Below are 12120 nucleotides of genomic sequence, written 5' to 3' on the forward strand. Positions count from 1 at the left end.
CTATTCAATGTGCCGAACAAAGCTCATTGCAATTAACAGCGAAATGTTTAACTCCTAAAACACTAGCAGAGTGATTGGGGGAAAATTACACCGCTTTACAGTTTTTCATGTGGAAAAGATGGAGCGGGAAGAGTCTATGATAATGCAGTGACATTAGTTGCCTTGACAACCGTGTCCCTGTATTTCGGCTAATTATTAATTTGATGGAAATTAGTAGATGCTTGTTTCCTTCTTCCCGAGTCATTGCCCCATTCACTAACTTCAAATTGTCACACAAACTATTTCCAAAATCTCTCAGGCATGCCTTCCTCAGTGACATAAATTACAGTACCCTGTGTGCTACATAAAATAGAACCGAACAGAGACGATTAGAAAATAATATGGATCAAAGGCTCCCATAAAGTCCACCATTGGGGAAAGCATTATTATGTGACAGAGGCAGCTATTTCAATCATTGTACCAGAACAGGAGCAGGACTGCATGGTGTCTGGGGCCACACAGATGGTCTTCTATAACATGGCACATGGTGGCTCTTTGAGCCAGGGTTAGTCAACCACTTCTCGCCAGTGATTACTCTGAACGTCAATATATCAATGAATTAACCAAACAGACAATCAATACTGTCTCCAAAAGACTAACAAATATGCAAATAGTCATTTTAACAACAAAGGTAATTGCTGACAGAAAGCTTAGCAAATTGCATCTGATTGAAATGTCCAGAAACTCACTTTTCACTCCATAAAAGCCATTTGAGGACAGGCTAAAAGAGAACCCCTGTGAACCAGCCACAGGAAATGCTCCCCATCTGAACAGGAAATGGAGAATTCTCAGGGATATCTACACAGTCAATGGGCAAGCCCACCCATATGAAGCTGACAGGGTGTTGGTGTTGAGTGACTGCACCTCACTATGACAATGTGTAGACTTCGGGCAATGTGTTACAATGTGTTGTTTAGTAGTATTACTCTTAGATTCAAATAAAGAGACGTGTTTGGCTAGTCCTTGATGGCGTTACAAGAGCCTGTTGGTGGCTATGCCAAAATGATACTGGAATACAGAGTATGTTGGTCGAAAGCGTACTGTAATGGAAGTTAGTAATGGCTGACTTATTACTAATTTCAGGCTTTGGGTCAGGCTTTGAACCCGCCCCCTCCTGACCCAACATCCCCCAAGGGCTCATTTGATTGGGCTATTGCTGCGGAATGTCTTTTTTTTTTATTAGACTGCAATAGTGACAGTCCAAAGTATTACAACATGCTGAATGCATCTTTTGGGGCGTAACTACAAAGCATATGGATGTATACAGTATATGAACCATTGAACAAATTAGTATTAAAGGATCAAATCTAGGTCACATGGAGACAGAGAGCTAACAGCAAGCTCCCAGATGTGACGTGGGAGAGAGTTACGGCATAAGGAGCCTTTCCTTGCCACTTGCGTCACTTCCTCCATTCCACGTCTTGAGGACAAAAGAGAAGTATCGTCATCATCGCTATGCAGGTCTCTCAGTAGTAGACCTGCCAGACCTCTATTCAGTCAACAGAGCAGGATGACTCAAAGTGTCTTCTGGACAGGATGGAGTCGGAGTGCGTCACACACACACACACACACACACACACACAAACACAAACCAACTTCAGATACACAGGGCCAAGCACTCCTGGCTCCCAAACATCTTCAGGCGGTAGTCCATGACCAGGTAAATCATGTCATTCAAACAATAACAAAGCGTTCTACACTGCACTTTGTGGTCCACAGCTGAGGAATGGAGATGCAGAAATGTAACCATTATCATATTCATAGACAAAGCTATTGATGCAAGGACTGACCATGACCATGAGATAAAATGTATAGTTTTAACCATGTTTTGAGGCTATATGCAGTGCATTCGGAAAGTATTCAGACCCCTTCCCTTTTCCCACATTTTGTTACATTCAGCTTTATTCTAAAATGGATTAAATAAATAAAAATCCTCATCAATATACACCTAACACCCCATAATGACAAACAGGAAACAGTTTTTTAAAAATGTTTGCACATTTATTAAAAGTAAAAAACTGAAATACCTTATTTACATAAGTATTCAGATCCTTTGCTATGAGACTTGAAATTTAGCTCAGGTGCATCCTGTTTCCATTGATCATCCTTGATGTTTGTACAACTTTATTGGAGTCCACCTGTGGTAAAGTCAATTGATTGGGAAAGGCACACACCTGTCCATATAAGGTCCCACATTTGACAGTGCATGTCAGAGAAAAAAAACAAGCCATGAGGTTGAAGGAATTGTCCGTAGAGCTCAGAGACAGGATTGTGTCAAGGCAGTGTACAAAAAAAGTGTACAAAAAAATCTGCTGCATTGAAGGCCCCCAAGAACACAGTGGCCTCCATCATTCTTGAATCGGATAAGTTTTGAATCACCAAGACTCTTTCGAGAGCTGGCCGCCCGGCCAAACTGAGCAATCAGGGGAGAAGGGCCTTGGTCAGGGAGGTGACCAAGAACCCGATGGTCACTCTGATAGAGCTCTAGAGTTCCTCTGTGGAGATGGGAGAACCTTCCAGAAGGACAACCACCTCTGCAGGACTAAGCCCGCTTGGAGTTTGCCAAAAGGCACCTAAGGACTCTCAGACCATGGGAAATAAGATTCTATGGTCTGATGAAACCAAGATTGAACTCTTTGTCCTGAACTCTATGGCCAAGCGTCACGTCTGGAGGAAACCTGGCACCATCCCTACGGTGAAGCATGGTGGTGTCAGCATCATGCTGTGGAGATATGTTTTTCAGCGGCAGGGACTGGGAGACTTGTCAGGATCGAAGGAAAGATGAACGGAGCAAAGTACAGAGAGATCCTTGATGAAAACCTGCTCCAGAGTGCTCAGGACCTCAGACTGGGGCTAAGGTTCACCTTCCAACAGAACAACGACCCAAAGCACACAGCCAAGACAACGCCGGAGTGACTTCGGGAAAATTCTAAATGTCCTTGAGTTGCCCAGCCAGAGCCCGGACTTGAACCCGATCGAACATCTCTGGCGATACTTGAAAATAGCTGTGCAGTGACACTCCCCATCCAACCTGACAGAGCTTGAGAGGATCTGCAGAGAAGAATGGGAGAAACTCCCCAAATACAGATGTGCGAAGCTTGTAGCGTCATACCCAGGAAGACTCGAGGCTGTAATCAATGCCAAAGGTGCATCAGCAAAGTACTGACCAAATGGTCTGAATACTTATGTAAATGTGATATTTCACTATTTTTTATTGCTAACATATCTAAAAACTTGTTTTTGCTTTATCATTATGGGGTGTTGTGTGTAGATTGATGAGGGATTATAAAATATATACATACATTTAGAATGTAACGTAACAAAATGTGGGAAAAGTCATGGGGTCTGAATACTTTCCGAATGCACTGTAGTGTTTGTTTACAATTAATTGCTTACAAACATTGGAGTAAAACAAGCTTGTATTGTACAGTGTCTCCTGACCGCTCCTGTCTCAGCCTCCAGTATTTATGCTGCAGTAGTTTATGTGTCGGGGGGCTAGGGTCAGTTGGTTACCTGGAGTACTTCTCCTGTCTTATCCAGTGTCCTGTGTGAATTTAAGTATGCTCTCTCTAATTCTCTCGTTCTCTCTTTCTCTCTGAGAACCTGAGCCCTAGGACCATACGTCAGGGACTAACCGGGCATGATGACACCGTTGCTGTCCCCAGTCCGCCTGGCCTTGCTGCTATTCCAGTTTCAACTGTTTCTGCCTGCGGTTACGGAACCCCTACCTGTCCCAGACCTGTTGTTTTTCAACTCTTGATGATCGGCTATGAAAGCCAACTGAAAATTATTCATGATTATTAATTTGACCATGCTTGTCACTTATGAACATTTTTGAACATCTTGGCATAGTTCTGTTATAATCTCCACCCGGCACAGCCAGAAGAGGACTGGCCACCACTCATAGCCTGGTTCCTCTCTATAGTTTCTTCCTAGGTTTTGGCCTTTCTAGTGGATTTTGCCTAGCCACCGTGCTTCTACACCTGCATTACTAGCTGTTTGGGGTTTTAGGCTGGGTGTCTGTACAGCACTTCGAGATATTAGCTGATGTACGAAGGGCTATATAAAATAAAATTGATTGATTGATTGATATTTTGGGTTCGGATGGTGTACGGCAGAACTAACCTCATGAGACATTTATAAGTTGAATTCTTCAATAATCAATGGGTAGATTGTACAAGTACAAATGTAGCAACTGCAGATTTCCCCATTAAAGAGCTTGTTCGTACAGGCTTGCTGCAAGCCTTTTCACGCTGCTTATTAGTGCATATGCTATGCATATCCTAGAGCAGCGTGAGTTAAGTGCCTAAGCCTGGCATCAGCACGCAGTGTTCCTAAATCTGGAACAGCAGGTAACTGCTTCTATTGTTACCTCGGTAGACACCTATCCTCTCTGTAGAATAGAGTACTCTACTCAAGTTTAAAAAAGCACCAGTCACTTCCAAAAAACGGTAGAACTATCCCATGAATATTGCATTGAGTCGTAGAGGCGTAATCCGTTTAAAGGTGTGACCACGTGTATTGCTTACAACGTAAGAGTGGAACCCATGCACGCTTATGACAAGTCTTTTAATGCATTATAACCGTATCATACCAGGGTTTTAAGTCAAATGTTACCACGTCAACCATTCGGCTGTATTTCGGCTGCCCCCTCTGTTTCATTGTATTTACATTGCTCCGTTGAGCGCCTATGTTTCCGCCCCCAGTCTCCCAAGACGGCTGCCGGGGCTCTCTTGGGAGACTGGCCCTGCATACACTGCACGTGGTAAATGTAAATATCATAGCGTTCAGTACACCTATTGGACCAACTATGTGTGGTCCTAAAAATGTGTATTGTAAGACAAAAGGAACTGTATTACTGTAGTAATACTGTAACACTATTATAACAAGTAATAATGCATTATACACGTCTGCTTTAAAATATCCCAGAAGCTTTATCAATATGACTAAAAAAAACAATACTTCTGAAAAGTAATTATTTTATTAATATTTTACAATCCTTTATTCATGGTTATGCTTCATATTTACTTAATTTTCTCAGCTCCACTTTGCAAGTGTCATTGATCATGCTGTCCAGAAGACGACAACGACAATCAAAAAGGATGAAAAGGACAGTCTATACAACACCCTTTCAGAGGGGGAGAGATTCACATGTCAGCTCTGGATGACTTCCCTTCCGCTTGCCAAATAGGTAAAGATAACATTAAAAACAGCAGGCTTGTCAGTAAATGGTACCCTGACAAGTTATTTACTTTAAAAAAAAAAAACAGGGTCTCACTCTTTCGGATTGAAATGCTTTCCATCTCTGAGATGACATACACAGGCAAACGAAAATGACAAATTTAAGATTGCACTCCAAACATTGGAGGATATCATTTTTTTTTTTTTTTTTTTTTTAAGCCTGAAATGAAACAAATGGCCATTAAAAGGGATAGAAAGCCCTATTGGGGTGGACAAAAAAATTGCCTGCGGTGTCGGTCTGATCTCTGTGGGGTTTTTGTGCTGCAATGGAGCTCCTGAACTGGTATATTTCCTCACACAATGATCCATCAAACACTTCCTGAGAAAAGGAAATATCTACCTGGAGGTTGAAGTGAATTTTGGAAGTGCAATCACAACTGATTTGTACATTATCATCAATGTGGCGGGAACAAAAATAATGAATTGTTATTACTAGGGCGGTCGAGTTTATTGTAAAAGCCCACCTCTCGGGTTAAAACACTTGTAAACATACTCTACAGACGAGACGCTTAAGTGCTGGTGTGGTTTCTGTTGCTGTTGACCACAGCAATATAAACGTAATGCTGTAACTTGGGATAAGAATGAATGGAGGGATGGAGGAGGGCTGGGTTACCATATTTTATTATAGCAGTCTTTATGGCAGTCTGGTCAATGCTGGGTGTACCCAAGAGGAAGCTATTAGTTTAACATTAGGGTGGGCTGGTGACCATGAAGAGTCTATTCATTAGGGCTAAAACATGGAGTCACCCCAAAAAGCCCTTATTGTAACATGGAAATGCTACCGTTTCCCCTCTAGTCTTTAGCTTGTGTACAACCCAGCAATGACCTCGGACTGCTGTGAACTGCTTTAGGCTTTGGACCCACCCCCCTCTGACCCACCATCCCCCAAGGGCTCATTTGATTGGCCTCTCGCTTCATCTTGTCACTTTTTTTTCTCTTTTTCTTTTTTAAAATTGGACTGCCATACTGCTGGGAATTAAAACAGATTTGACCAATCATCTTTGGTTCTCTCAAATGAGTGGTAGGTGAGTAAAAAAATAATAAAGGAGTGTGTTATCAACCAAACATAATATATATATACACTGCTCAAAAAAATAAAGGGAACACTTAAACAACACAATGTAACTCCAAGTCAATCACACTTCTGTGAAATCAAACTGTCCACTTAGGAAGCAACACTGATTGACAATAAATTTCACATGCTGTTGTGCAAATGGAAAAGACAAAAGGTGGAAATTATAGGCAATTAGCAAGACACCCCCAAAAAAGGAGTGATTCTGCAGGTGGTGACCACAGACAACTTCTCAGTTCCTATGCTTCCTGGCTGATGTTTTGGTCACTTTTGAATGCTGGCGGTGCTYTCACTCTAGTGGTAGCATGAGACGGAGTCTACAACCCACACAAGTGGCTCAGGTAGTGCAGCTCATCCAGGATGGCACATCAATGCGAGCTGTGGCAAAAAGGTTTGCTGTGTCTGTCAGCGTAGTGTCCAGAGCATGGAGGCGCTACCAGGAGACAGGCCAGTACATCAGGAGACGTGGAGGAGGCCGTAGGAGGGCAACAACCCAGCAGCAGGACCGCTATCTCCGCCTTTGTGCAAGGAGGTGCACTGCCAGAGCCCTGCAAAATTACCTCCAGCAGGCCACAAATGTGCATGTGTCTGCTCAAACGGTCAGAAACAGACTCCATGAGGGTGGTATGAGGGCCCGACGTCCACAGGTGGGGGTTGTGCTTACAGCCCAGCACCGTGCAGGACGTTTGGCATTTGCCAGAGAACACCAAGATTGGCAAATTCGCCACTGGCGCCCTGTGCTCTTCACAGATGAAAGCAGGTTCACACTGAGCACATGAGCACATGTGACAGACGTGACAGAGTCTGGAGACGCCGTGGAGAACGTTCTGCTGCCTGCAACATCCTCCAGCATGACCGGTTTGGCGGTGGGTCAGTCATGGTGTGGGGTGGCATTTCTTTGTGGGGCCGCACAGCCCTCCATGTGCTCGCCAGAGGTAGCCTGACTGCCATTAGGTACTGAGATGAGATCCTCAGACCCCTTGTGAGACCATATGCTGACACATGCACATTTGTGGCCTGCTGGAGGTCATTTTGCAGGGCTCTGGCAGTGCACCTCCTTGCACAAAGGCGGAGATAGCGGTCCTGCTGCTGGGTTGTTGCCCTCCTACGGCCTCCTCCACGTCTCCTGATGCACTGGCCTGTCTCCTGGTAGCGCCTCCATGCTCTGGACACTACGCTGACAGACACAGCAAACCTTTTTGCCACAGCTCGCATTGATGTGCCATCCTGGATGAACTGCACTACCTGAGCCACTTGTGTGGGTTGTAGACTCCGTCTCATGCTACCACTAGAGTGAGAGCACCGCCAGCATTCAAAAGTGACCAAAACATCAGCCAGGAAGCATAGGAACTGAGAAGTGGTCTGTGGTCACCACCTGCAGAATCACTCCTTTTTTGGGGGTGTCTTGCTAATTGCCTATAATTTCCACCTTTTGTCTATTCCATTTGCACAACAGCATGTGAAATTTATTGTCAATCAGTGTTGCTTCCTAAGTGGACAGTTTGATTTCATATAAGTGTGATTGACTTGGAGTTACATTGTGTTGTTTAAGTGTTCCCTTTATTTTTTTGAGCAGTGTATATATATATATATATATATATATAAAAAGGGATCCAGTTCAGGTAAGAGATAAAAAGCTTCAATCTAAATCAAAACTGCCTTATGGGAAAGAGGGAGGGGTTTATCACTGTAGGGGGTGTGGCTTCGCAGGGCAAAGAGGGAGAAGCTCCAAATGCATTATGCTCTGCTAAGACTGGCTCAGTCTGGCGTCTGCATCCGTCCCTCTTCCCAGTGTGTTGAGTTCAATCCAGGAATGTTGACGGTAGTCCACCCTTCTTTCATTCTCCTCCTCTGCCTTATGTCACTGGAGGTCTCGGTCCTCAAGGTACCTGTACTCAAACGTGAATCCCTCCTTCTTCCGTTGTCCCCACTTCTCGTAGTCAAAGTAGATGTACGTCCCCTTTAAAATACATTGGGAAAAGCACAGTAATGTTAGCGCACAAAAAGTAAAACAAATCACAAAGACAAAATTCTGACCAATCTTCAAAGAAGACTACATTTTAACGGAGCATGCAACGGATAACATTTAAACATTTTGCAAAGGAAAATGAAAATAAGTGTTTATTATTGGTCAAGTCTAGGTAATCACTCCCATTTTCAATCCGCTTTCTTCCGTTTGGTGTCCAATGAACACGACCCAGGTTGCGGTCCAAGGAGCTGTGTGTGGAGGGGTGCCAAACTCACCTGCTCAAACTCATCTGTGATGGTCTTGGGCTCCTCGTGCCTCTGGAACCACATCATGTACTTGGTGTGGAACCGCCACGACTGCTTCTTCAAGGCCTTGGCTGCCAGATACTGGGCCTTAGTGCCCTGCGGAAAGAACCCAGAAGGGAATCTGTTACTATTAAGTGCACAATAATATCCAAAACATGACATGGCTTGGCCTGAAGATTGAAAAGACGCAGACCGCCATCTTCAAAAGTAAAACCATAGAAATGATCAGCGTCTCAGTCACACAGTCAAGCTTGTTTTGTCAAACGCACACACACCTCTAGGTAGTAGAAGATGAAGAACAGTGTCTCTGTGGACAGTCTCTGGTAGAACTCTACAGAGTCGGAGTGGGGGGGTGGCACCTAGCATCGCTGGCGTGTGGAAAGGCAGGGTGGGACATGGTTCCTCATCCAGGTTACGCCTGGAGGACCCAAAAAACAGTCACAAAATATTAGGATTAATACATGGAGTAATTCTGAGAAAAAATCTACGCGCCTTTAGTCTCAAAAAGCAATAATCAATAGAATCTTACCCAAATGTAACCTGGGTGTATACTCTCAAAACAGTATTTTCCTTCTGATACCTCATGTCCTCCGCTTTGCCAAACGAGAGTGTATACTGAGAGGGAAGCTAAGACGACTTGAGATTTCAAACCTGGAGTTGACCTTTTCTCAGACTTGCGGTCCTCGGTTTCGATACCCTACTCCTCTCCGAGTCGGAGGATGGGCTATGTGCTGTTCCCAGCCGATACACACGCCATGGCCTGCTGGTTACAGCTGTGTCCTTTGACAGGGGCAACAGGCCCCGAGTGGCGCAACACGTGCTCTCTCTTCTGCCCATGGGGATTCTGGGAGGCTTGCCTGCTGAAAGCGAGGGCCTGCTGGGCAGGGACCGAGAACGGGAGGCCCCGGGGGGCAATTAGTGCTGGGAGAGAATGTTGCGTACAGCACACCAGAAAAGAGAGGGGATACTAAGGACTTGTTATAAAAAGGAGAGTCTGGTGTGAGATGCCACCCCCCCCCCAAAAAAAGTTGCTATCACGTGTGCTGACAATACACTGGAAAATGGACTGATGGGAGGCTTTCCACACAAGCGACAAACAGGAGAACTCTATTCACAACAAGTAAACACATGCAAGTCATAAGTACGAATCAAAGATGAATTTTTTCTTTTTTTTTTTTTTAAATTCTATGAAAACAACAGGGGACTGCGAAGAGAACACAGTCCACACGCACACGCATAGCACGAGCAAAATAACACACAACACACAGGATTTTGTCTAAAGATATGTGGTAGTAGAGTAGTGGCCTGAGAAACAACCATTGTTAGTGTTTTAAAATGGTATATAACACTGCCTGGGATTTTGCTGGACCACCAGAAAGTCAGCAGCATCTTGGGGATCTATAACAAATACAAACAATGTCTGCATCTTCCAGACGGGGATGCGAACACCCATGGCCCAAATTTTGATGCCTTCTCGTCCAGTCGGTCTGCTACCTGGTGGTGAGGTGGCAGAGGGAGCATCTTCTCCCTCCCATTACTGAGCCCAGTGGACCGCTCGTTGTGCCATAGACTTTAGAGTGCTTCAGAGGCTCTGGGGCTGAAAGAGAGGAAAGAGGATACAACCGAGCTTGACTGAAATTTGAGATATCACAGTAGCAATCTAGCTTCACGTTGATCGCCTAAAGACTAGATACTCAACCGTACAAACGCTCAGGGCAGAAGACGGCAATTACTACATTGAAGCTACCTGCGTTTTCCCTACACTGTAACGCATTTTCAGGAAGAGCGTCCTATGTGTGATGGACGCCGTCGGCCTGTTGAAGTAACACTCTCGCTGCTCTGGCACTAATTTTTACTCACTTCGCGTTCTAGTGAGACGAGGAGAGCTGTACTGAGCCAGATAAGATCAGGTTCCCGCATAAAGCGAGGCTGGGACTCTCACTGTGCGATTGTACGATCTCGAGTGAGTGCGAGAAGGATCTGACACTTCATATGCATGCTTGATCGTTGCTTCTCTTAATACACGTTTGACTAAAATATACAATCCGAGCCATATCTACAGGTTTGTACAGAATGCAGAAGTCAACAATCCAAATAGATACCTAATCATTACGTTAGTACCATTTTTATGAAATTGATATACCTGAAAGGTATAGTGGTGGAGAGGATCAAACAGAGGACAGTTTGCGAAGCCTTTCTCAGAGTTGAGATCATAATGGAGGACATCTTATGGCCAGAAGCCTGCAGCCGTTGCACAGTCTGCGAGTAAGCCCTGTTCAATGCCTACTCTGTTGACAGCAACCATGCCACATCAACAGTCTGAGGTCAGCAGCAGAGACATAAGACCAGGGTAGAAGCAGAAGGTCAGACTAATCATCCGTCTAACCACAAACAAGCATCATACAGAATACATCGGACACAAAAAGAGACACATAAACAACTGCAATGCAATAACCGGTCTATACAGATATCGAGAGGAAGAACGAATCAAACATGGGCTAAAACAAAGCACAAATTCTAATCATTGCGATCCAGACCCCACATAGTTAGACTCTTAAGCAATACACTGTGACTAAAATACTACATCATCCGTTCCTCTATCTCCTGACACTCCAAGACAGAACTCCGGGGACACAAAATGCGGCCAAACTCAATTGACATCACAAGTCCGTCTCTACACCTCAAACTCCACTAAAGTTCTAGACGGTGCACTCAATCCAAGACTCTAAATCATATTAGCGTAATCAAGTCACTCCTCAATACACCAAGAGCGCTAGAGAAACACCCAACAATTCCTCATTAAACGTACTAGTAACCCCATTACCCTATCTCACCTGCCTAAGGCCTTGCACCAATTTAACCTTCACAATATTAATTCAACTCTCATCTACTGCGATCCGATATCATAATTTACACCCAAGAGATGGATAGTAACCCAGAACACTGGTTCCTACACTTAAAAACCTAATATTATAAACAACTCATCTTCAACCAGCATTTCCAAGTCTTCTGATATTTCACCTACAACGACCCTCAGACATCACTGACAAATAACTGGACAGTCAAATCCGTTCTATACACATCAAAACAGTTAAATTAGACAGAGCTAGCCACTCGGGCACCAATGCTGATAGTACATATCATCTATTGTCACTTTCATCACCAAGAGCAGTAATACGCCGGACATAGATATCCACTTAAATACACATTTTCCAGTACTAGTGTTACGCCAAAGTTACATAAACTCTACTTGGCTGCTACACTTGAAATCGTGTGGACAATTGAGTATACCTTACTGTGACACATCCTTAATCTTCCATATGCTGCGCGGTTCAGCTCACACACCCCAAGACAGAAGCCTCTCACGAGCCCTGGTGACAATTACGCCCAGACCTTATCGTAACTACCTCAATCCATGTCGTCGAGATGTCGATATACAACTAAATGACGTTCCTGAAACACCTCACTATCAACCTATCGACAAAAGAACAGGC

At 44.2% G+C, this 12120-nt stretch overlaps 1 protein-coding gene across 1 annotated transcript in view; it reads right to left on the minus strand.

Annotated features, from left to right (window-relative positions):
- Window positions 1–7919: 7919 nt before the first annotated feature.
- Window positions 7920–12120, minus strand: part of LOC111954855 (CCR4-NOT transcription complex subunit 3-like) — a 15747-nt gene continuing 11546 nt past the window's right edge. Inside the window, exons 9-12 of the mRNA XM_023974760.2 lie at window positions 9375–9547; window positions 8902–8985; window positions 8597–8722; window positions 7920–8312 (exon numbers count right to left, since the gene is read on the minus strand). Coding sequence (XP_023830528.1) covers window positions 8214–8312; window positions 8597–8722; window positions 8902–8985; window positions 9375–9547 — 482 coding nt within the window. The 3' untranslated portion in view covers window positions 7920–8213. The remainder of the gene's footprint in view (window positions 8313–8596; window positions 8723–8901; window positions 8986–9374; window positions 9548–12120) is intronic.

This window comes from Salvelinus sp. IW2-2015, linkage group LG30, assembly GCF_002910315.2.
Source record: "Salvelinus sp. IW2-2015 linkage group LG30, ASM291031v2, whole genome shotgun sequence".
Taxonomy (NCBI): Eukaryota; Metazoa; Chordata; class Actinopteri; order Salmoniformes; family Salmonidae; genus Salvelinus; species Salvelinus sp. IW2-2015.